Source organism: Arachis hypogaea, chromosome 18, assembly GCF_003086295.3.
Source record: "Arachis hypogaea cultivar Tifrunner chromosome 18, arahy.Tifrunner.gnm2.J5K5, whole genome shotgun sequence".
Lineage (NCBI taxonomy): Eukaryota > Viridiplantae > Streptophyta > Magnoliopsida > Fabales > Fabaceae > Arachis > Arachis hypogaea.
The window spans coordinates 99,392,979-99,416,818 of NC_092053.1; the positions used below are offsets into that span (position 1 = coordinate 99,392,979).

At 34.9% G+C, this 23,840-nt stretch overlaps 1 protein-coding gene and 1 long non-coding RNA gene across 3 annotated transcripts; one reads left to right on the top strand and one right to left on the bottom strand.

Moving 5' to 3' along the window:
• Positions 1 to 4,822: 4,822 nt before the first annotated feature.
• Positions 4,823 to 8,533, top strand: LOC112771243 (ALA-interacting subunit 3). Of its 2 annotated transcripts, none has more exons than XM_025815923.3 (8): positions 4,823 to 5,134; positions 5,516 to 5,574; positions 5,684 to 5,758; positions 5,851 to 5,961; positions 6,109 to 6,179; positions 6,478 to 6,775; positions 7,292 to 7,581; positions 8,311 to 8,533. In XM_025815923.3, exons 1-8 carry the CDS (start codon positions 5,059 to 5,061, stop codon positions 8,363 to 8,365), a joined length of 1,035 nt encoding a protein of 344 aa, XP_025671708.1. In that variant the 5' UTR covers positions 4,823 to 5,058; the 3' UTR covers positions 8,366 to 8,533. The 2 variants fall into 2 exon arrangements, with proteins under 2 accessions (XP_025671708.1, XP_072082050.1); XM_072225949.1 differs by having other exon boundaries at positions 4,846 to 5,134; positions 5,516 to 5,603.
• Positions 8,534 to 9,089: 556 nt separating this feature from the next.
• LOC140181689 (uncharacterized) lies at positions 9,090 to 9,831 on the bottom strand. The gene is made up of 2 exons (XR_011876751.1): positions 9,732 to 9,831; positions 9,090 to 9,632 (listed from the first exon to the last, which is right to left on the bottom strand). It is a non-coding gene; the product is annotated as an uncharacterized lncRNA (long non-coding RNA).
• Between the last annotated feature and the right edge of the window lie 14,009 nt (positions 9,832 to 23,840).

Consider the following 23,840-nt stretch of genomic DNA (forward strand, 5'->3'; position numbering starts at 1 on the left):
ACGAATGTAGCCGACCTTCCTTACTTCAGCTATAAAGGTATGGTATTCTATCTTGAAAATATAAATTGAATTCACAATACTAACTTAAATATCGGAGTGCCTTTGCAGGTACACTCCCTCATCTTTACTCGCTCTCTTCACAAGTGTATTATAAGTTCGGACTCTTAGAACTCACAAGTTCGATGTTAAAAACTATAGTTCGACATCACCACCAAGAACTGAGCTCTCCTCAAAGTATTCATACAAGAATAGAAAGTATTAACAGTTTGTAATAATTCAGAAAAAAGATTAATTTTTAATCTTTTACTTCTTTTTTATTCCTTTTTTAATTTTTTGAGATTGCATTTTCAATGACAAAAAATGCAATATTTAACACCAAATACAAGCAATTTCTCTTTTTTATTTTTTTCATGTTCTTCATGGCCGACAATATGAAAAAGAAGAAGCTAAAGAAAAAGAAGATAACATTTTGAATTAATGGAAAAGAATTAGTTACATAAAAAGGAGAGACTGAATTGAATCTCAATTGCAATTTGGTCACATTAGCTAGCTAGCTCTGTCATGATAATGGAAATTTGATTTGGACGATCACTATTTATTTATTTATTTTTAAATAAAAAAGTGCAAGTCACCCGAAAAAAAAAGCAAAAATTGGTAACTAGTAACTATTAAGTACATTACTACATCGACCAAAAGAATAATATTAAAGAGGTATGTCACGTATACACTAAAATTATTTATTAAAGTCAACTACTTAGTTTAAAATATATGTTGAAATATAAATAAAATTAAAAATAAATTAAATCACACATATATTTATACACAGATATATTAATAACTGATTTTAGTGACTAATTTTAGTGTACAAATAACATTTTTAATTTATTAAATAGTAACGAGAACACCTGAAGTGATAAAATTTCGTCTAACAAATAATTTTTTAATGTTTCCAATATATTTAATAAATTAAAATTTTCTATCTTTTAGTAAATAATCAAATTGATTTGTAATGAATTCTAGATGAGATGTTTTGATTTTATTAAATTTTTAATGGTTATGCTACACATAGGGCTGGAAATGAGTCGAGTTGAGTCGAGTTAGACTAAACTTAAGCTCAAGTCACGAAAATTAAGTTTGGTTCACGGTTCAACTCATTAACAATCGAGCCTATTTCGTAAGCTCAAGCTCGACTCAATGAAAGCTCACGAGCTGACTCGAGCTCACGGGCTGACTCAAATAATAAAAATATAATCCATAATTCTATATCAATAAGTTATAACTTTTATATATATATTAAAAAATATTTAAAAAAATAAATTTTATATATTGTCTATTTATTAATTATAAATTTTTTATTTATATCCTACATCAAAATTATATATAAAAAATGACTATAAAATTTTAAATAATTAAAAATATTAATATATATGTGACATTATATATTACTATTTTATATATATATATATATATATATTAAATTAATACACATATCTTATATGCATTTAATCTATATTTTTAATATTATATATATATATAATCGAGTCACCTCACGAGTTAATGAGCTGAGCTTATCAAAACTCAACCTCGACTCATTTAATTTATAAGCTCAATTTCAAGCTCAAACTCGGCTCACCAGCTCACGAGTTCAGCTTATCGAGCTCTTATCGAGCTATTAACGAGTCGAGTTTGAGCTTGCTTGACTCACTTCTAGCCTTAAACACATCAAAGCATTTTTCGATCCAAGTTTTATACAAGTAGGTCCAACACCAACGAAAATCACTCTCATTAAAAGAGCGTTTATTACACGCGCTTTATCTTCTTTTCCTCCCCGCGCTTTATCTTCTTCTCTTTCCCGCGCTTCTTCTTCTTCTCCCTGCGCTTCTTCTTCTTCTTATTTCAAATTCACGTATACCTCCTCCTCCTCCTCCTCCTCCTCATTCTTCTTCGCGCACACAGATTCTTCTTCTACTTCTCCTCATCCTCCTTCTCTTCTCCTCCTCTTTCGTTATCGTCATCACCAACACAAACTTTATTTTTTTTCAATTGAATTGAATGGAGACAGGTGTTCTGAATCTGAATTGAATTGAATTGATAATCTCTAAATTGGAGACGGAGGTGTTTCGAATTTGATTTTATATAATGGATTATGTTTCGTTCACTAAGCACTATACAATTGTTTCACCATGAGTACTGTGTTTGGTTCATTATGCAGAAAGCTATTTGAATTTGATTTTATATAATGAATTATGTTTCGTTCACTCATTATTATACAATTATTTCACCATGAGTACGTGTTCGATTCATTATGTAGAAAGCTGTTCGAATTTGAATTTATATAATGGATAATGTTCCATTCATTTAGTATTATACAGTTGTTTCACCATAATAATATGTTCGATTTATTTATGTTCTGCATAATTCAAAACTCTTTCTCCTCACCTTCTATTGCTTCTTCACCAAGGAGAGAAGGAGGAAAAAGCCCCAAATTACAGCAGCAACAACAACAAAAGAATGACGATAAGGAGAAAACACATGAAGAAGAAGAAATACAAAAAAAATGAGGAGAATGAGGAGGAGGAAAAATGCGAAGAAGAAGGCAAAGACGAAGAAGACGCTCCTTGCGTAAACGAGCGTGAGAAGAAGAAGAAGAAGAAGAAGAAGAAGAAGAAGAAGAAGAAGAAGAACTAAAAAAACGCATAGAACTAAAATTACTTGGATGAGTTTGAATGCCAAAATTGTTTGGATGGGGAGAATTTCTCATTTTTAATTTGTATTAGATAAATATAGTAAACAAATTTTATTAAAATATAAGTGTTTAAAAAATATTTTTATATAAAAAAATTAGTCCTCTTAAAAGACCAATTTGTATTAGAAAATTTCAGGATAATAAAAATTTATTGAAAATTTAACCTATTGAATTATTCAGTCTACAATTTTTTTAAACCAATTTAAATATTTAATTATTTTTATTTTTCAAACAAAATTGTCCCAAAAATAAAAGAAAGGGTAAAAAACACAAATAAACCAATGGAGGATAGTTATTACATGAATAAGCCAAATTGAAGATTGATTCACGAACGAGCCAAAACATACTTATATGTAATTCGAATCTATTTGGTTCGAACTCCAATTGCATATAAATCGAACCTATTTGGTTCGAACTAGACACACATAATTCGAATCTAATTGATTTAAATTACACACGAATTGGGCTATCACATAATTCGAACCTAATTGGTTCGAATTACTAAGGAATAAGTGTGAATATGTACTCTTTTAAAATGTTGTAATTGAAACGAAACAAATTTAAAATGTTGTAACATATACAGAAAAATTATTTATTATATAAAGTTTATAAAAAATATCTTTAAAATTAATTCTAAATTTTTTTAAATTATAATTAATGTACTCTTTTAATTTCTAAGATTACTTATATTTTACTTATTATTTATTATAAAAAAATAAGTTTTTTTTTAATATATTAATATCTGCTTGGGTTTAATTGTATGCGTCGTTAAAAAATGCTTCTAAAATCAAATCCTTTTTATTTTTTTTTAATAATTTGATTACAAATTTTTTAAGAAAAAAATATACTTTATATCTTTAATTATCTTAGTTTTTTAATCTTAAATTTCATTTCATTTCAATTTACTTTTACATTTTATTTTGTGTTAATTTTATCCTTACTTCAATTTAATTAAAGAACATTAAATCCTAATAAAATAAAATTAAAATTAAATAAAGTTAAATAAAATAAAATTTAAGAATAAAATTAAAATAATCTTCAAATTGCATATATAAAGTGTATTTTTAATTTAATTCCAATATTTAACTGTATAATCTCTAGAAACAGCGATGAGCTAAAGAAATATACACGTAAAAGATAAAAATCAAATTTTTTATTGACATTAAAAAATATTTGTAATAAATTATATATTCATTGAAATGGAACAAATTTAAAATGGTGTAATATATATGAAAAAATTATTTATTATATAAAGTTTATAAAAAATATCTTTAAGACCAATTCTAAACTTCTCTATATTATAGTTAATGTACTCTTCTAATTTCTAATATAACTTGTACTTTATTTATCACTTATTGTAATAAAAAATTAGGCTTTTTTTTAAATATATTAGTCTCTGTTTAGTTTTAATTTTCTGCGTTGTTAAAAAATGTTTCTAAAATCAAATCCTTTTTAACTTTTTTTTAATAATTGGTTTACAAATTTTGTAAGAGAAAAATATACTTTATATCTTTAATTGTCTTAATTTTTTAATGTTAAATTTTATTTCGTTTAGATTTACTTTCAACATTTTATTTTGTGTTAATTTTATCCTTATTTCAATTTAATTAAAGAAAATTAAATCCTAATAAAATAAAATTAAAATAAAATAAAGTTAAATAAAATAAAATTTAAGAATAAAATTAAATAATCCTCAAGTTGCATATATAAAGTGTATTTTTAATTTAATTCCAATTTTCAGTTATACAACATTTTAAATTTGTTTCATTTCAATTACAATCTCATATACGTAACATATTCACATTTATTCTTTAGTAATTCGAACCAATTAGGTTCGAATTATGTGATAGCTCAATTTGTGTGTAATTCAAACCAATTAGGTTCGAATTATGTGTGTCTAGTTCGAACCAAATAGGTTCGATTACATATAAGTATGTTTTGGCTCATTCGTAAATCAATCTTCAATTTTACTTATTCATGTAATAATTATCCTCCATTGGTTTATTTGTGTTTTTTACCCTAAAAGAAAGTTGCAGGCTGAGCTTTTTGTATTTGTTTGACTCTCCTAGTATAATTAGTACCATCATAACGTCTTTGTTAAATTTGCATTTCTTTTGACTTTCATTCTTCGTCTTTGCTAGTTTCACTTTCCGCCTCCTCCTCCCCCTTCTTCTTATCTGTGTTTTTTTCTCTCAAAATTCCTCTGTTTCTTCCGCGATCACACGCTTTTTCCTTCAATTTCTGTTCGGCGGTTTCAGTTCCCATTGAATCCCCTTCAAAGACGAAGTCTTCGATAGATTCTGATTCGGGAAATGTCATCTTCTGGTGCTGCTGGTGCTGGATCAACCGATTCCACAGCTGCAAGAAGAAACACCAAGCGGCCTAAGTGTAATAACACTCTTTTTCCTTTCATCAATTTTCTTTTCAGTGATCTGTTATTCTTAAACGGCAAAAGTAACCAACTGTCAATAGTTCCGTTATGTTAAACCGAAAAGGCTCGGTACTATTTGACTATTAGTTTTTATAGGCGTGGAAATATTTCGGGTACAGGTTGATATTTTACTCTGCAGAGGTTTATGTTGCTATATTTTTATTTCATGAAGATATCATATGACAAATTCACTGTGTTTGGTTGAGAAAAGAATTTGATCCAAGGTCCAAGGAGATGATAGCGTGATTTAATTTATATCAACAATTGCCTTTGTGTCATTTATTTTTGTATATTTTTAATTTGATAATAGTTCTGTTTAATAACTTAATGACATTCAGATTCAAAGTTTACACAGCAAGAACTTCCAGCGTGCAAGCCAATTCTTACGCCACGAGCGGTAACATTGCCTGTTTGAAGAAGTTGTTTGTAACTATTTTTAACATAGCATTCGTGTTCAAGTTGTTGTTTATGTAGAACTTGAACTTAATTTAATGTCTTCCTTGCAGGTTATTTCGGCATTCTTGCTTGTTAGTGTTGTATTCGTCCCAGTTGGTGTTGCTTCATTACTCGCTTCACGAAAGGTCTGCTTGAGAGATATAATGTGTTGGAGTGTATGCCAAAGTTTTATCTTTTTTATTTCTTAGCTTTATTTATTTTTTCTTGGATATATCAGGTTGTTGAAATTGTTTATAGGTATGATTCAAAGTGCATACCAAAGAATGTTACGAACAAGGTAGCTTATATTCAAAGTTCTGCTGATAAAGCATGTAGCATAACACTCAATGTAAGTCCTCTTGGTGCCACATTATTTAGTTTGCTGAATATTGGTTATTGGTAATTTTTCTCAGTTTTCAGTAATTATGTTTGATATTTAATAGTTTTGGTTGAAATTCTCTTAACTTTTCTCTTCCTAAACTTTACTCTTGTGAAGGTGACCAAGCATATGAAGTCACCTGTTTACATTTACTATCAGCTTGACAACTTCTACCAGAATCATCGCCGGTATGTAGTAGCCCTTTTTTTTCTCAAGCATTACACATTCTTTTCATCTATTTCAATTTTATTTTTAAGATGTACTAAGCGAGCAGAAAATTGTAAGAAACAAGGTTCTTTGTGGTCTGTTTTTCGTTACTTTCATATATAATTATTATTTTTTCAATCTTCCTAAAAGTTGATGTTTTTGTTCTGCAGCAGTGCCTTAATTATTTTTACAATCAAGTATTGCCATGGTTTAGATGCATATAATTCGTTCTGTATGAGTGTTTGTACTCTAATAATTAGATAATTTTCTATAATTTAGGTATGTAAAAAGCCGAAGTGATGAGCAGTTGAGGAAGCGTGGTGAAGAGAACGAAACAAGTACTTGTAAGCCTGAAGATATGGTCAATGGAAGGGCAATTGTACCTTGTGGTCTTATAGCTTGGAGTCTATTCAATGACACATACAGCTTCTCTGTCAACAAAAGGAATTTGACGGTGAACAAGAAAGGCATTTCTTGGAAGAGTGATAGGAATCACAAATTTGGAAAAGATGTTTTCCCTAAAAACTTCCAGAATAGTTCTATTATAGGTGGTGCACATCTGAATGAATCCATACCAGTAAGTATTTACATGGACATGTATTTTGATTGAATTAACCATCTAATTTTATGTTTAATTGTCAATGTAATTGGAAGCTTTATCTTTGACTGCAATGTAAGTTTTGCTGTTCACCCGTTCATGTGCTATTTTGTTAAGCTTGCATCATTTGCTTTACTTATTACTATTACCATTATTCTTATTATTAGCATATTTCCTGTCACTATGGAGATGCCATGAAAAATTATTGGTAAAATCATTAAGAAAAAAGGATTTTAATCAATCGTCTATAAACATTGTCTACGACTAGATACTATGGTATAAATGTATAATCTGGTAGAATAATGCTTGGAAAGAGAATCTATTGTACTGCTATATATTTGTATTCTTCTAGTCTGTTCAACAAACTTCTTTTTCATTTCAATTACTTCCAACATACTATACTGTTCGTATTAGATTACTTTGCTATTCTCACTAAATACGTCTACCAATGAGGTGCATTGCTCACTTTTTTTGTGTTTTTTATTTATTGATCAGCTGAGAGAGCAGGAGGATCTTATTGTCTGGATGCGAACTGCTGCACTACCAACTTTTAGGAAGTTGTACGGAAAAATAGAGGAGGATCTGAAAGAAGGTGAACTCATAAATGTAACATTGAACAACAACTATAACACATACAGTTTCAATGGCAAGAAGAAGCTTGTGTTGTCGACTACTACCTGGCTTGGTGGGAAGAATGACTTCCTTGGAATCGCCTACCTTACTGTTGGAGGATTGTGCTTCTTTTTGGCTTTGGCTTTTACCATTGTATATTTTGTTAAGCCAAGGTACACTAAAATTTTCAGCTGAGTTTAAAATTTGATTAGATGCAGGGTCATTCTTTTGGTAGCTTAAATATGCTTTCTTATTTTGTTGCTGTATTTTTTTCCAAGTATTTTCAGCTTTACCATATTGAAAAATTTTGCATGCAATTATTCATTCTCTGCAATAGCACGCGGAACCTAAATTCTTAGTTCTATGACTTATGATATATATAAGGGGAGTCTTGAAGTAATAGTTGAGTTGTCTCCGTGTAACCTTAAGGTCAGGAGTTTAAATCGTATAAATAGCCACTGATGCATTTTATTAAGTTAGACGGCTTACATTACACTATTTGGGTGTGAAACAGGAGATGCTTGTGCACTGGCTGGCCTTTCTTTAAGACTTGTGACACATTAAGCAAATCTTGCTATTAGTCAAATCTAAGAATTTAGCTTAAACTTTTTACACCCTTTTTAATCTTGGAATTAGTATTGGTTCTATTCATTAATCCAATTAGAAACTGCATTATTTTTATGACTCGTATGTTTAGTGTATTGTACTTATGAAATCTTGTGCTACGAGAAAATCCTCTTGTGATGATGGTGATTAGTAGCTTGATTAGAAGTTGTATAAGAGAAGGAAAAAAATGTCATGCTTTGTGGTTCTATTTCATATGATTTTTTAATGAATCACTAAATTTTCTCATAAATAACAAGGCAGTTTTAGGCTCTAACCTTCTATATCTGTATGTGTAGGCAACTTGGAGACCCTTCATATTTGTCATGGAATAGAAACCCAGGAGGGCATTGAATGAAGAAATAATTGTTCATTTTTTTATATCTTCCAAGATTGTGGCTTCGGCAAATGTGGCAGGTGTAATTTTTGTACATCTATGTTACTACATGTAAAACAGGTATTCGTATCATTCTCTTCCCTCCCCTATCATAAAGATAACCAATAAAAGACAGTTGTTTTGCATGTTTTATGCATCATAGTTGACTTATCTTGTATGTCCCTATAAATAGAGTCCAGTGTATTTTTAAGTTACTATTCATGCAACCTGAGAGACACTATAATTCTTGCCTTGTTTGGCTTTTGCTGAGTCAAAATAGGTGAAACCTTGTTGAATGGGGTGAAATGCCCCTTCAATATTAGAAGGATCCATATACTACAAGGGCTTGAATTTGTAAGACTATATGAAATATTTGTTTCATAAACAGATTTCTATACTGCCTACTTAATCATGACTAAAAAAAAAAAAGGAGACAAGAAAATATTTGCAATTTTAACGAGTTCCACACTTCCACTAATAAGAAGATATACTCAATCAGACACTCAGAGAATTTTACATCAAACATTTTGTTTCACAACTAAATTTTATTATATTCTATATCCCTCGAGAATTTTAGGCTTGTACTTATAAGTCCTTGAATAATAGCATGGAAAACTTGCAAACAAAAAGATGAAATGTGTTCAATGTTGCAACTTTTCAAAGATTCATTTGATACTTTTTTTGTGCGTGTGTAAACAGATGTATCCCACAATGCCGTGAGGGCTTTCATATAAACGTTAGAAGAGACACTACAACAGTCATACCAACCCAGATACAATTATCCCAGTTAAGTAGTACATAGTCGACATATACATATATTAGTCATGGCCTATTTAGATAACCCCTAGTTTGGTACTCAAACTAACAAGAAAAACAATAAAGTCCTACCTCTAAAGAAAAATACTAACAAAAGAGACGGAAAAGCACTCTAATCTCTAAAACATCACAAGACGTCCGGTATCTTCAAAATGCAAAACGTATTTCTGAGCTCTGTCGTTGATCACATGTGGTTGTGGATACTCATGGCTAGTGCTGGATGGCTGGAAAGGATCATCAGAACAAAACTCAGAAAGCGGAGTTTCGTAAGGAGTTTTTAGGTTAAAGAACGAACAAAAAGTAGAGAAAGATAAGGCGGTCAGGTAGAATATACAGGGATACACAGCTCAACCAGTCGAACATACTCCCAAGTCTAGATCACCGCAGAAAGCAGCTTCATCGATCAACGAACGTCACTGTTGACTCCATCTGTAGGAATATTGAAGGGAAGGGGTAAGAACCAACGGTTCTCAACAAAGTACTAACAAAAGGAAAGCAGTTAGTTCGTTTATCAGTTCTAGGGCAAACCTCTAGCGTTGGGACAGTCGCGTATATCCTAGTCCAATCCTAATGCTACAGTCTTAGTTCTCCGATGACTAGAGCCTTAGTTCTATCACTAGATGAGATCAGTTACATGATAAAACGATATTATTAAACTCTATTATATATTATGTTTACACAGAAATCTTTTAGAGGTAGATTTCGTTTGAATCCTATGATCTCAAAAAATTAATTGTCTTTCATGAATAAAATAATAATAATAATTAAAATTTTTTTTTTATTTTAAATTATGACCTGATCTATTAAAAGTTTAAAACGAAACGAATTCAAACTTTAGAGGATCCAAATTCATTATGATACATTATTTTTGCAACTTCAACCACAGGAAACTCGAGAAATCGTTTAACTTTTTTCAATAAATATATCTCAAACCTTTTTCAAAACTTACTTATCAACTCCAGTTTTTAAATTACTTCTTCTAAACACATTATTTTCTTTTTTAATTTTAACCATCCAAATTCTGTCATTTTTGCGATTATTAACTTCCAAAGATAACGGTAATGGATTATACAATTATGGATCTTTTGTTTTTGGCAGTAGTATCCTCAGGTTTGTAAATTTCATGTTTGTGTTTTTCTTATGTATTTTGGTGCACAAGTGTATAATATGCCTATTTGATTCCTTCTTGTGTTTCGTATAATACCGTCCTTCAATGACATATACAAAAAGTGGTTATCCATAATTTTCAATATACAAATATAATCTTAGTTCATTTGAATAATTGAAGTAACTGCTCTTATTTTTTAAAACAAAAACTTTAGGTAGTCTTGGTGGACTTAAGGTCGCTGCTGCTGCATTGCCACGTTGCATATGTTCTATTTCGCTTTGGTATTGTCTATTTTCACTTTTTAAACTACCACCTTGCTCTGCCACTTATCTATCTTTATCATTACTTCTGTAGTTTTAGTATTATTTTGTTATTCAGATTTCATTTTCATAGAAATTAAATATACTCAAGAAAAAGATGAAAATTAAAATAATGGTATTTTAGTTTCCTGAAATTAAACTTGTTTAAAAATAAATTTTCAAACTTTAAACTAAATATGATAATATGATATTTTCATCTTAAAATTTTTAAGAATTATTTATAATTTTTCGAACCACACACCCCTGTCCTTTCTTTCTATTCACTGGAATCTACTTCGCATTGTCATTCTATTTTGTTTTGCTACTTGCTTCACTCTTGCCTTTCTACTCTAGATTCTCCTCCACCTCTACCTCTGCCTCTCCCTCCTTTCTTAACACTTATACCTATGCCATCATAGTCGTTGTTGCCTTCGTACTCCTTTGTTGTGCCTCTCTATTTCTCCTTATTACTATCTCATTTTTATAAAGCTTGGAAAAGGTACAAGCAGATGCTTAGGAAGTGTCCTCCTGATATGTTCTCAAATTAGATTTAAGTGCAGATATTCTATGATAGAGTCTCTCAGACCGCCAAGATGTCTCTAGATAATTCTGCAGGAGGGTAACTCCACATGAAAAAGACCCCTGATGAGGCCATGGAGCTGATCGAAGTGGTTGCTAATAACCAATATATATACTCTTCTAAGAGGACCTCTGAGAAGAAGGGAGTCATGGAGTTGGATACATTGGATGCTATTCTTACCCAAAATAAGGCTATGTCTTAGCAAATCAATGCTATTACACAACACTTAAGTGGAATGCAGGTCTTAGCCCTCAGTACTCAAGACGCCTCTTATGATGTGCGTGGTGGCTTCCCTCAAAGTTAGACTTATGACTATAGCCAATTTACTCCTGAGCAGGTTAATTTCATGGGCAACTCCTCCAAAAATCCCAATAATGATCCCTATTTTAAGACATTCAATCAGGGATGGAGGAATCACCCTAATTTTGGGTGGAGAGACCAATCTCAGAGGCAACCAAATTTTAATAATTCTCAGGGCAGTTTTAATCAGAATAATTTCAACAACCGTCAGTTTCAAGCCTCTCAGCCACAACAGGCATCCACTCAGTCTTAGGGTACTCCTGACTTGGCCTCTATAATTGCAGAACTCTCCAAGAACACTCACAGTTTTAAGCAGGAGACCAGAGTTTTACTTCAGAATTTAGAGATACAAGTGGGTCAGTTGAATAAGCAAATACCTGAGAGACCTCCTAACACTCTTTCTAGTGACATAGTGCCTAATCCAAGAGAAGAGTGCAAGACTATCACATTGGTCAGTGAACCAGTGGCAGAGAAGGAAGTATAAGTTGCTGAAGGATCAAAAAAACTAGAAGAGACTGAGGGCACCAAAGTCCACGCCCAGAAGCTCTAAAAGGGAACCAAGTAGGAGCAATTCTCATAGTTCTTGGAGTTTTTAGAAAGTTGTAAATCAATATTCTTTTTGTTGAGATTCTGGAGCAAATGCCTCCCTATAAGTTCATGAAAAGCTTACTTTCTAAGAAGAAGACCTTAAAGGGAGATGAGATAGTGATTCTGACTAAGGAATGCAGTGCAATAATTCAGAGCAAGTTGCCAAGGAAGATGCTTGGTCCAGGGAGCTTTTAGCTTTCCTGTACTATTGGGAACATAACTTTTGACAAATTCGTATGTGATCTTGGTGAAATTATTAATCTAATGCCCTTGTCTGTGAGGAAAAAGCTACAAATCCAAGAGGCACAACCAACAAGGATAGCACTACAAATGACAGACAAATCTCTGAAATAGGCACATGAAATAGTGGAGAATGTATTAGTCAAGGTTGGAGAATTCTTTCTCCCTACAGATTTTGTGATCCTTGACATAGGAGAGGGTGAAAATGACTCTATAATCATCGGAAGACTATTCCTGGCTACAGGGAGAGTTCTGATTGATGTGAAAAAGGTGAATTGGTTCTACGGATGCATGGAGATTACTTGGTATTCAAGGTTTTTAAACCCTTACATCACTCTGGTGAAGGAGGCAGTTGCAAGAAGAGTGAGCTCACTAATCCGAGTCTCCAAGGATCCCTGACTGAAGCAAAGCAGAGGTCACAGCTCAAACCTCCTTTGGTTAGAACTAATACAATTCTCCCTGACATCAAACTGAAGTTTGGTATTGGGTGTGCATCATCCACCAAGGAGAGAGGTCCCAAGAAGAAGGTGCCTAAGGGTTGGAGGAATAAGAAGATTCCCATTGATGATTTCTCACCAGGAATGAAGGTGGTGCTTACCAAAAGTCCAATCTTGCCTCATACGGTGAATAAAATCCTATCTCTTGAGCATATTGAGTTAATCCATGAGAGCACAGGAAAAAGATTCACGATGAGAGGTGAGGAGCTAAGGGCCTATGACCATCCCTCTCTTTAGCAGAGCTGACCGTCAAGCTAGTGACGGTAAAGAAGCGCCTACTGGGAGGCAACCCGACCCTGAGTATCCTTTGATTTTTTTTTCAATTTGATTTTCATTTATTTTTTATTTTTACTTATAGTTTTCCTTGGTTTAATAGTGTTTGTGATCATTCAATGTATTTAGAACAGGAACAGAGGACTCTAGAGGAGAAATAGAACACCCTAGAGCACAGTCCACTCGACTGCTCTGGCGTTAAATGCCAGGTTGGGCATTTAGCACCAGAAAGCACATGATTTCATGGGTTTATGTCGATTGGGGCACTAAATACCAAGCTAGGTGTTTAGCACCTAAGTTGGCAAGTAGAAGCTGGCATTAAGCCAGGGAGGGCATCAAGTTCTATGCAACCCCATGACTGATGTGGGTGTACTGATGGTCAGAGAGTTCTATGCCAATGCTCGGGTGACTTACAAACATGTCAAGGGCGTGAACCTAGACCCGAATAACTGGCGCACTATGGTCCGAGGGAGGATCTTGGAGTTCGATCCAGAGAGGGTGAGGGATGTACTGTAGTGGCCACCATCCAGAGGCGACCTTCACTCTTACACTCAAAGGGTCAATACTAATCAGAGACTGGACCAGCTCCTCACAGATATATGCCTCTCCAGAGCACAGTGGAGGCGAGATGCTAGAGAACAGCCATACCAGTTGGGCAGGCATGACCTGAGGCTAGTTTCTCAGGGATGGCTAGAGTTTATTTAGCGCTCCATCATCCTTAAAAGTAACCGTTTTGAGGTTACCATTGACCGAGTCGTGATGATTCACTGCATCATGCTCAGTAATGAGGTGGAGTTACATCAGGTGATTCTTCAGGAGTTATATAGCATAGTTGCGAAGGCCTCTACCTCTGCTAGATTAGCCTTCCCCCACCTCATCTTCCGCTTCTGTGAGGCCGCCCTAGTTTGCTTTGATGGAGATACCCCTATTGACATTGAGAGGCCGATCACTCAGAGGGGTATGAAGTATGCCAAGGAGCTTGGCCGAGCACCACCTTAGGAGCCAGTTCCCCCTCCTCGGCAGGAGCAGCCTGAGATGTCTCAAGGATTCTATTTCCCTTCTCGTGACTATTAGGATCAGTTGACCACATCTATTGGGGAGCTGACGTCTTCTGTTGATCAACTGAGGATAGAGCATTAGGACCACTCTGCCCTCCTTCATCAGCTAGTGGAGGAACAGCAGAGCTAGAGGCGCGAGCTAGAGGATCTGAAGCGTTAGAGAGGATTTTCGGGCAGGAGCAGCCACCAGGACTGAGGTGGTTGAGTTTCATTATCTACTACTATATTTATTTTCTATTTTTTAGTATTTTATCTTATTTCCTATTATTTATTTAAAAGCTTTTGCATGATCATTAGTAGTTTACTGGTGGTTTAATTTAGTTGTTGTTATTGATTTCTTGCAATTGGTAGTCTTAGATTTTATTATTCTTGAAATTTACCATGCTCTTATTTTTATGCACACCAAGTGTTTGATAAAATATTTGGCTTAGTTTTAGAGTAGATTTTAGCACTCTAGGCTTGAGATTGAGGATTTAGGTGCTTTGATGTCATTGATGTCTAGTGTGATTCGTAATTTAAGGTTGTTAGTTGGTTTTAAGATCAATTATGTCCACTTGACTTCACCCTCCGATGTTAGAGGAAAACTAAGTGAAATTAATCCTTTGTAATTACCATGTTGTGGTCAATGATTAGATAGGAAGCCTTGACTCTTAATCCTTGCCATGAGTGTCTTTTAGCACTTATATTATCTTAGTTGTTAGCTTTGCTTTCTTGTTCATCAATCTAAAAGCCCCAAAATTCTCATAACCAATAATATGTACACTTCCCTGCAATTTTTTTGAGAGACGACTCGAGGTTTAAATACTCTCAGTTTTTATTGGTTCGACTTAAGTGATAAACAAAATTAAATTTTGATTGATGGTTGATTGTTGGTTTGGATCTATACTTCAACAAAATTATTTTGCGAAAATTCTAAACCGGCGATTTTCCTCCATCAAGTTTTGGCGCCGTTATCGAGGAATTGCAAATGTGCACTTGTTATTGGTTATTGTTAATATGTTGATATTGTGAATAGCTTGATTTTTGGTTGGTTTGCTAGTTTTTGCTAGTTTTAGGAGTTTATTTTCCTTATTTTCTTAGTAGCTTTTGTTTTCATTCTTTCTTTCTATTATGAATTCTCACCCATTTGGCTATGACTTTGGTTCCAACTATGTTGTAAAAGATGGAAATTTCAATGAGGATATGCATCAAGGATGGAAAAATCAAAGGTGGGAGGAGCGTCAAGCATATGAACAATCTTCATGGCAACAACCTCCTCTGGTATACTATGAGAATTATCCACATCATGATGCATACCAATCTAATATGTGTAGTGGACCTCCTTTTGGTTATCAGTCACAACCACCATATGCCTATGAATTCCCTCCTCAACATAGCCCTCAACCACCATACTCACAAGCCTTATACTTTTAGATACCTTCTCATAACCCATATCCACCATATCACCAACCTCATGTGTCACACCCTTATGAACTATACTTAGAGCCACCACAATTCTAACATCAATACTCTCAAGAACCACCACCTCTATATACACTACATCAATACCCTTACCAATATGAACCACATTCCCATTATGAACCCTTTCTCCTAAACAATGAATCATCATCTCCACCCCAAACCCCAATGGATAACACTCTCATTTCATTTCTCCAAGAGCTAAGAGAATGTCGCACCATTCTTCAAGAGCGACTTTAAGCTCTAAGGAGGCAAGACGAATTCACGGCTACCTTGCCCAAGGTAGTAAGCAACTTAGCCTCACAACGCTTATGCACTCAAAGCACTCCCATTGCCAAATGTGGAGAATCAAGTGAAGAGCGTAGTATGAAAGAGAGGTTGGAAACTCCAGCGAAGGATGAGGAGTGGAATTTTGTATTAGAACAAGTGGAGGAAGCCAAAATTGTTGAAGAAGAAGAAGTGGTTGAAGATTTAGGAGATGTTGAATACCCATGGGAATCTAAAGTTGTAGAGCCTTCTTCCCAGAAGTTCAAAATTGGTATTGAGAAGGATAGTGCACAACCTCCTAGACATAGTAAGAATGAAGAATTGGAAGAAATGGAGAAAACAACAAATCCTCTTAGTGATGATGATTTCACACCAACATATGATCCTTTTGAGTTTGAGGAGTCTTCTCCCATTGAATTTGAGGTTGATGTTGAGATAGATTTTACTCAACCTCCAACGTATGATTTGAGTGATGGAGAAGAGTTAGAAGAATTTGGTGAGTAAGAAGTTGAATTTGAAGAAGTTTGCCAAGAGGTGGAGGTAGTGGTTAGAATGTCCACAACTAAACTGGAAAGTACACTGGGTCGTACCAAGTAATACATCAGGTGAGTGAAGGTCGATCCCACGAGGAATGATGGATTGAGCAATAATGGTCGAATGACTCACTTAGTCAGGCAAGCAGAAAATGATGTTTTGAGGGTTGCAAATCGCATTAAACAGTACTTCAGAGAGCAAGAAAGCAAACAATAGAATTGATGTAAAATAGATGTGAGAAAATAGTTAAGGTATTGGAGATGTCTATTCTTCCGGATTAAGTTTTCTTACCAACTAATTTAATCATGCAAGATTCATTTCATGGCAAACTGTCAGTGACTAAACCTTAATGTCTTTATGATTTAATCTCCTCTAACCTAGTTAACCGCCAATGTCTTGGTCACTTAATTTCGATTAGAGGGTTAGGTTCAATTCTAGTTTATTAGCCACAAAACCCTAATTCTCCAGATATAAGAGGATTATATGTCACATATCTCATTAAGTCCAAGTAATTAACAATTTAGGAAGAGTTTACTTTTAAGCTAGTGTTCAAATGAGATAACTCTTCCAAGAATCACAAGAATGCATATAAAATAAGGGTTATTCATCCGATCTACCCAGATTCATAAGATGAAGAACGAAAATAATCCTTGAAAACTGAATCAATACATTAATTAAAATAAAACAATAATAGTCTTAATCCATAGAAATAAACAGCGCTCCTAACCTTAACCAAGGAAGTTTAGTGGCTCATGACTCAGAGAGAAAACTAGGGTTCTGAAAGAGTGAAAGTGCGTAAGAGAGAAGATCCCCCGAAGGTGGAATCTTTTCCTTTTTATATCTAACCTAATTCTAAACCTAAAAGATTTTGTTTGTAATTAAAAATAACTAAAATACAATAAAATAGAATAATTAAAAGCTAAATCCAACTAAAGATACTATTTTGGTGAATTAAGATCCGGCTCATAATGCCAGAACCAGCATTTAGTGCCCTTGTGGGCAGAAAGCTTCCATTCACTGCTGAGTTGCTGGCGCTAAACACCCAGGTCCGCGTTTAGCGCCAGCTTGGCAAATTTGAATCCTTCCTCTTTTCTTGCACACGAACTCTGCCAAACCGATCCAAACTTCACATGAAATGATTAAAACACTAAAGCAACTCAAAGTAGCATTCAAACAGGTTTTAAACACTGAAATTCAATTAAAACTCGATAAATTCTAACTTAAAATAAACAGAAAATAAAGGAAAGATGCTCACGCATCACAACACCAAACTTGAACTGTTGGTTGTCCTCAAGCAACTAAAAATAGTATAGGACTGAGAAGAGAAAAATGCCTAAGATTTGAGCATTCAATTAAGCTCATGTCCAATTACTGATTGGGGTTAGTGATACTGTGACTCTGAATAGATTTGGCATCTCACTATCCTTTGAAGCTCAGAAATATTGATGTCCTTTAGGACTAGAACTCGGATGATATTATAGATTCTCTTTCTCCTTAAGCTCTTCTTGATCCTTGAATACAGCTCTTTCTTTTCTTTCCTTTGGTGCTTTGCACCTTGAGCCTAGCCATGACTCTAAATGTTTTGTCTCAAGCTTCGCTTGATACAAAAATACCACAAGCACTTAATCGGGAAGCTCTTTGAAGTTAATTTTTTATCACTAAGCACAATTAGGAGAAATTCACAAAACTATGCCATTTCAATGAATAAATGCAAGAGAAGTTAATAAAATTCACCCAATTAAAGCAAATAAATACCATGAAATGTGGATTTATCAGTGTGACCTGAGATTTTGCCATGTTGCGCGTACGCGTGACACGAAGCATGTGACTTATGGTGCACGTAATTACACTTCACACAACTGAACCAGCAAGTGCACTGGGTCATCCAAGTAATACCTGAGTGAGTTAGGGTTGATCCCACGAGAATTGTTGCCTTGAAGCAAACTATGGTTATCTTGTAGATCTTAGTCAAGCAGATAGAAAGGTAGTTTGTTTGTTTAAAGCGCATAAAAGATAAAATAAAGAAAACGCTACTCAGTAATGGTGAATGCAATGATAAGAAGGTGGTTAAGCGTTGGAGATGCTTTGTTCTTCTGGATCAATCCAGTCTTACTGTCTACTCCAACTGTGAAAGATTTCTTCTATAGCAGGTTGTATGTGATCAACGCTGGTTTGAGCAGCTGCCAATCTTCCTCCAGTGCTGAACCCCTAGGGGCGTTGAACGCTGGCTAGGAGCCCCCTTTGGGGCGTTGGACACTGGTCTTCTCCTTGTGGGCGTTGGACGCCAGAATAGGGCTGGAGACTGGCGTTGAACGCCAGTTTTGGGCCTTCAAATTTGAAGCAAAGTATAGACTACTATACATTTCTGGAAAGCCCTAGATGTTAGCTTTTAATAGCCGTTAAGAACGCACCATTTGGACTTCTGTAGCTCCAAAAAAGCTCTTTCGAGTGCAAGGAGGTCAGATCCTAACAGCATCTGCAACACTTTTTTTGTCTCTGAATCAGACTTTTGCTCCAACTCCTCAATTTCAGCCAGAAATTACCTGAAATTGCATAAAAACACACAGACTCAAAGTAGAATCCAAACATGTGAATTTTGCACTAAAACCTATAAAAATATAATAAAACTTAAATAAAACCTACTAAAAACTATATGAAGATGATGGCAAAAAGTGTATAAAATATCCGCTCATCACAACACCAAACTTAAACTGTTGCTTGTCCCCAAGTAACTAAAAACAAAGTAGGATAAAAAGAAGAGTAAGATACACTAAATCTTAGAGTTTCCAATGAAGCTTAGTTTCAATTAGATGAGCGGGACTTAGTAGCTTTTTGCTTCTGAATAGTTTTGGCATCTCACTATCCATTGAAGCTCAGAAGTGTTGGCATCTTTAGGAACTTAGAATCCAGATGATATTATTGACTCTCCTAATTTAGTTCTTTTTTGAATCTTGAACACAGCTTTTAGAGTCTTGGCCGTTGCCTTAAGCACTTTGTTTTCCAGTATTACCACCGGATACATAAATGCCACATACACTTAACTGGGTGAACCCTTTCGGATTGTGATTCAGCTTTGCTAGAATCCCAGATAGAGGCGTCCAGAGTTCTTAAGCAGACTCTTTTTGCTTTGGATCACGATTTTAACTGCTCAGTGTCAAGCTTTTCACTTGACACCTTCACACCATAAGCACATGGTTAGGGACAGCTTGTTTTGAGCCGCTTAGGTCAAGACTGTGTTTCTTTTAGACCCTCCTAACCATTGATGCTCAAAGCCTTGGACCCATGCTCTTGCCTTTTGGTTTAAAGAGCTATTGACTTTTTCTACTTTTTTTCTATTTTTTCGCATGCATATATATATATATATATATATATATTTTTTTTTCCCTTTTATTGCAACATGCTTTTTTTTTCTTTTTGCTGTTTTTTCTCTTTTCAAGAATCAATTTTTGGATTTTTCAGATTACCAATAATACTTCTCCTTTTTCATCATTCTTTCAAGACCAACATTCATAAACTCGTACTTCAAATATTACTGTTCATTCATACATTCAAAAAACAAAAGCAATGCCACCACATCAAAATAATTGACTATTCTTATTATATAACTCGAAATTTCATGTATCTCTAAATTCTTTTTCAAATAAAATTTTCTTTTAAGCAAGGTGAGAGATATATGGCACATTTTATAGCTTTAAGACATAGATAATCATGCAACAAGAACAAGAGAACAGACAATAAGACAGAATAGAAAACAGAAAATAAGATAAGGAAAGGGAATTAAGAGAACAAGTCCACCTTAGTGATGGCGCCTACTACTCCTCTTTGAGGATCCAATGTAGTGCTTGATCTCTTCTATGTCACGCCCTTACCTCTGTTGTTTTTCCCTCATGGCTCTTTGATCTTCTCTAATTTCATGGTGGATGGTAGCTTGATCTTGATGCTCTAACCTCAATTACTCCATATTAGTGTCTCCAAGAGAATTATTGATGCCAGAGAATCTTGGCTAGTTTCACAAGCCATTTTGAGTATGTTTTAGGTTAGTTTCATGCATTTTCTTAGGTAATAAGCAAGCATTTGGATGAGTTATCCATTCATGTCTTGATTCAATTAAACATTGTGAATTCTAAACAATTTCATGAGAATAATGCAAAGATCAAATGATGTAATGAATGATGCATTATCTTATGATTAGAGCAAGTCTTTGATGCAAATTGTTTGATTGATTTCAGGTAAGAAGAAGCAGAGAAGAGCCACATTAGTGCCACTAACGTGGGCACTAACGTGGAGCAAGGCAAGAGGAGGACCGTTAGTGGCAACGTTAGTGCCACTAACGTGATCGAAGGGAATGCTCAGCGAAGAATAAGCCACGTTAATGGGCACGTTAGTACCACTAACGTGGGCAAGAGAAGGAGAAAGACCATTAGTGGTAACGTTGGTGCCACTAACGTGATAGAAGAGGTGCTCAGGGGAAGAGAAAGCCACGTTAGTAGCCACGTTAATGCCACTAACGTGGGTATTAACGTGGAAGAAGGCAAGCTTTGAGACGTTAGTGGTGGCGTTGACACCATTAACGTGAAGCAAAGGCAAGAAAGGCTACATTAGTGGCCACGTTAATTCCACTAACGTGGGCTTGGGCAAAGCTGTGGCGTTAGTGGCTACGTTAGTGCCACTAATGCCAGTAGTAACGTGAATTTAAGGGGTTTTGGGACGTTAGTGACCACGCTGGTGTCACTAACATCTTTGAGCCAGGAAAATACACATCACGTTACTCACACTAACGGCCTAACTAACGTGACTACTGCCTAACTTAAACTCCTCCAGCATGCTGAGCAAAGCCCAATGAGTTTGTTAACTGCTTCAACTAAGGCCAAGGGCCCACATCCAGATACTTGTAGACTCAACTGAGGATCAGAGAAGAAGTATATATAGGAGTAGTTTTGAACTAGAAAAGGGGATTGGAACCTTGAGGGGATCCAGGATTGTAAACACTCAATTTACTCTTCTTTGTAATTAGTTTGTTTTCAAGATGCACTTAACATTTTCAATTTCATTTTCCAGAGCTATGATCAACTAAACCCCTCTTCATTGGGGGAGGGAGCTCTGTTGTAATTCAATGGATCAATCATAGTTCTTATTGTTCTTCTTCTATTCATTCTCTTTGATTTGCTTGAAAGCTTTCGATCTTCATCCAATTGAGCAATTATCTCGGAAGAGAAATTGTTCATACTTGAATTTCCTCGAAACTTTGGAAGAGGAATGAGGAAATCATGCTAGAAACGCTTTCTCATGTTGGACTAGATTGGGGGTTGGACGGATATAGTGACATATAATCATCCCGATGCTTTGATCTAGAAAAATAGTGCGTATGAATCCCCACACCTTCGTATAGCAGTACCAGCAAGTGCACTGGGTCGTCCAAGTAATACCTGAGCGAGTCAGGGTCGATCCCACGAGGATTGTGGTTTGAAGCAAGCTATGGTTATCTTGCAGGTCTTAGTCAGGAAGATCAGAAGGTTGATAGATAAATATTTTTGAGATTATTATAATAGGGTGCTAATACTTTAAAGATAGGGTTGAGGAGTGGAGTTGCTTTGCCTTTCTGAATTAACTTTGGTATTACTGCTCTCTTTGCTTGTGAGTGATTTCTTCAATGGCAGACTGTATGTGATTGACACTGGTTTGAGCAGCTGCCAATACTCCTCCAGATCTGAACCCCATGTTTAGTGTGGATCTATTCTAATTGAGGGTGAATCTAGTACAGTTCATTCTCCTTAATGATCCTACTCAAAACGCCACAGACAAGGTCAGATCTTCCGGATCAGAGAATGTTGCACCTTGGGTTCTAGCCTCTACCACAGAGACCCTAATCTCCCTGGAAATTGACTGAACTGATGTCTCGAGAAGTCCCCAACGAAGTCGTGGATTAGCCGTTTGAGAGACGTATATTCAAGCTAGTGGTTCATCATTGTCCGATGAAAGACGCACTCTGAATCCATGTAGAATGTGATAACCTTATGCTAGTTCAATGCATTCATATTGATGAAGAATGAATATACATCTTAGAATTAATCAAACACGGATCGAAGAGAAACAATAATACTTTTATTAATTCATAGGACTCAACAGGACTCCTCCCCTCAACGTAGGAGGTTTAGAAACTCATACTGATGTAAAAACATAAGGTAAAACTCAAAAATAGCATAAAGTTGTAGATGATGTTTGAATGATTATGTAAAATACACTTTAAATACTCAACAGATGACTAGTAAGGGTAAAATAGTCTATCTAGTGCTAAAATTCACTTCTGGGTCCCACTTGGTGAGTGTTTGGGCTGAGCTTTGATGAGATCCACGTGCTTTGAGGTCTCTGGAGCGTGGAACGCCAGCTAGGGGGTCCTCTTTGGGTGTTTTTACATTAGTCTCTGCTCTTTTGGGCGCTGGACACCTGGAAGGGGGGCAGGAAGCTGGCGTTGGACGCTAGTTTTGAGCTTTCTAATTCGAAGCAAAGTATGGACTATTATATATTTCTAGAAAGCTCTGGAAGTCAGATTTTCATAGCCATTAAGAGCGCTCCATTTGGACTTTTGTAGCTCCAGAAAAGCTCTTCCGAGTGCAGGCAGGTCAGATCCGGACAGCATCTGCAGTGCTTTATCTCTCTTTGAATCAGACTTTTGTTCCAGCTCCTCAATTTCAGCCAGAAAATACCTGTAATTGTCCAAAAATACAAAAAATCATAGTAAAATCCAAAAATGTGAATTTAACACTAAAACTTATAAAAACTTAATAAAAACTAAATAAAATATACTAAAAACTGGATGAAAATGATGCCAAAAAGCGTATAAAATATCCGCTTATCATAAAACCAAAATTAAACTGTTGCTTGTCCCCAAGCAACTAAAAACACAGTAGGATAAAAAGAAAATTAAGATACAATAAATTTCTAAGTTTCTAATGAAGCTTAGTTACAATTAGATGAGTGGGACTTAGTAGCTTTTTGCTTCTGAATAGTTTTGGTATCTCACTATGCATTGAAACTCAGAGTTGTTGGCATCCTTAGGAACTTAGAATCCAGATGATATTATTGACTCTCTTAGTTAAGCTTGTTTTTTATTCTTGAACACAACTTTCAGAGTCTTGGTCGTGACCCTAAGCACCTTGTCTTCCAGTATTACCACCGGATACAATAATGCCACAGACACTTGAACTGGGTGAACCTTTTCAGATTGTGACTCAGCTTTGCTAGAGTCCCCAGAGAGAGGTGTCCAGAGTTCTTAAGCACACTCTTTTTACTTTGGACCACGACTTTAACCGCTCAGTCTCAAGCTTTTCACTTGACACCTTCACGCCACAAGCACATGGTTAGGGACAACTTGATTGAGCCGCTTAGGCCAGGATTTTATTCTTTTGGGCTCTCCTATCCATTAATGATCAAAACC

Bases quoted from the DNA above. Each gene is read 5' to 3' on its own strand.
- LOC112771243 (XM_025815923.3), top strand. From the start codon at position 5,059: ATGTCATCTTCTGGTGCTGCTGGTGCTGGATCAACCGATTCCACAGCT. The intron at 6,180-6,477 runs GTATGTAGTAGC...TCTATAATTTAG, and splicing joins TTCTACCAGAATCATCGCCG to GTATGTAAAAAGCCGAAGTG. The intron at 7,582-8,310 runs GTACACTAAAAT...CTGTATGTGTAG, and splicing joins GTATATTTTGTTAAGCCAAG to GCAACTTGGAGACCCTTCAT.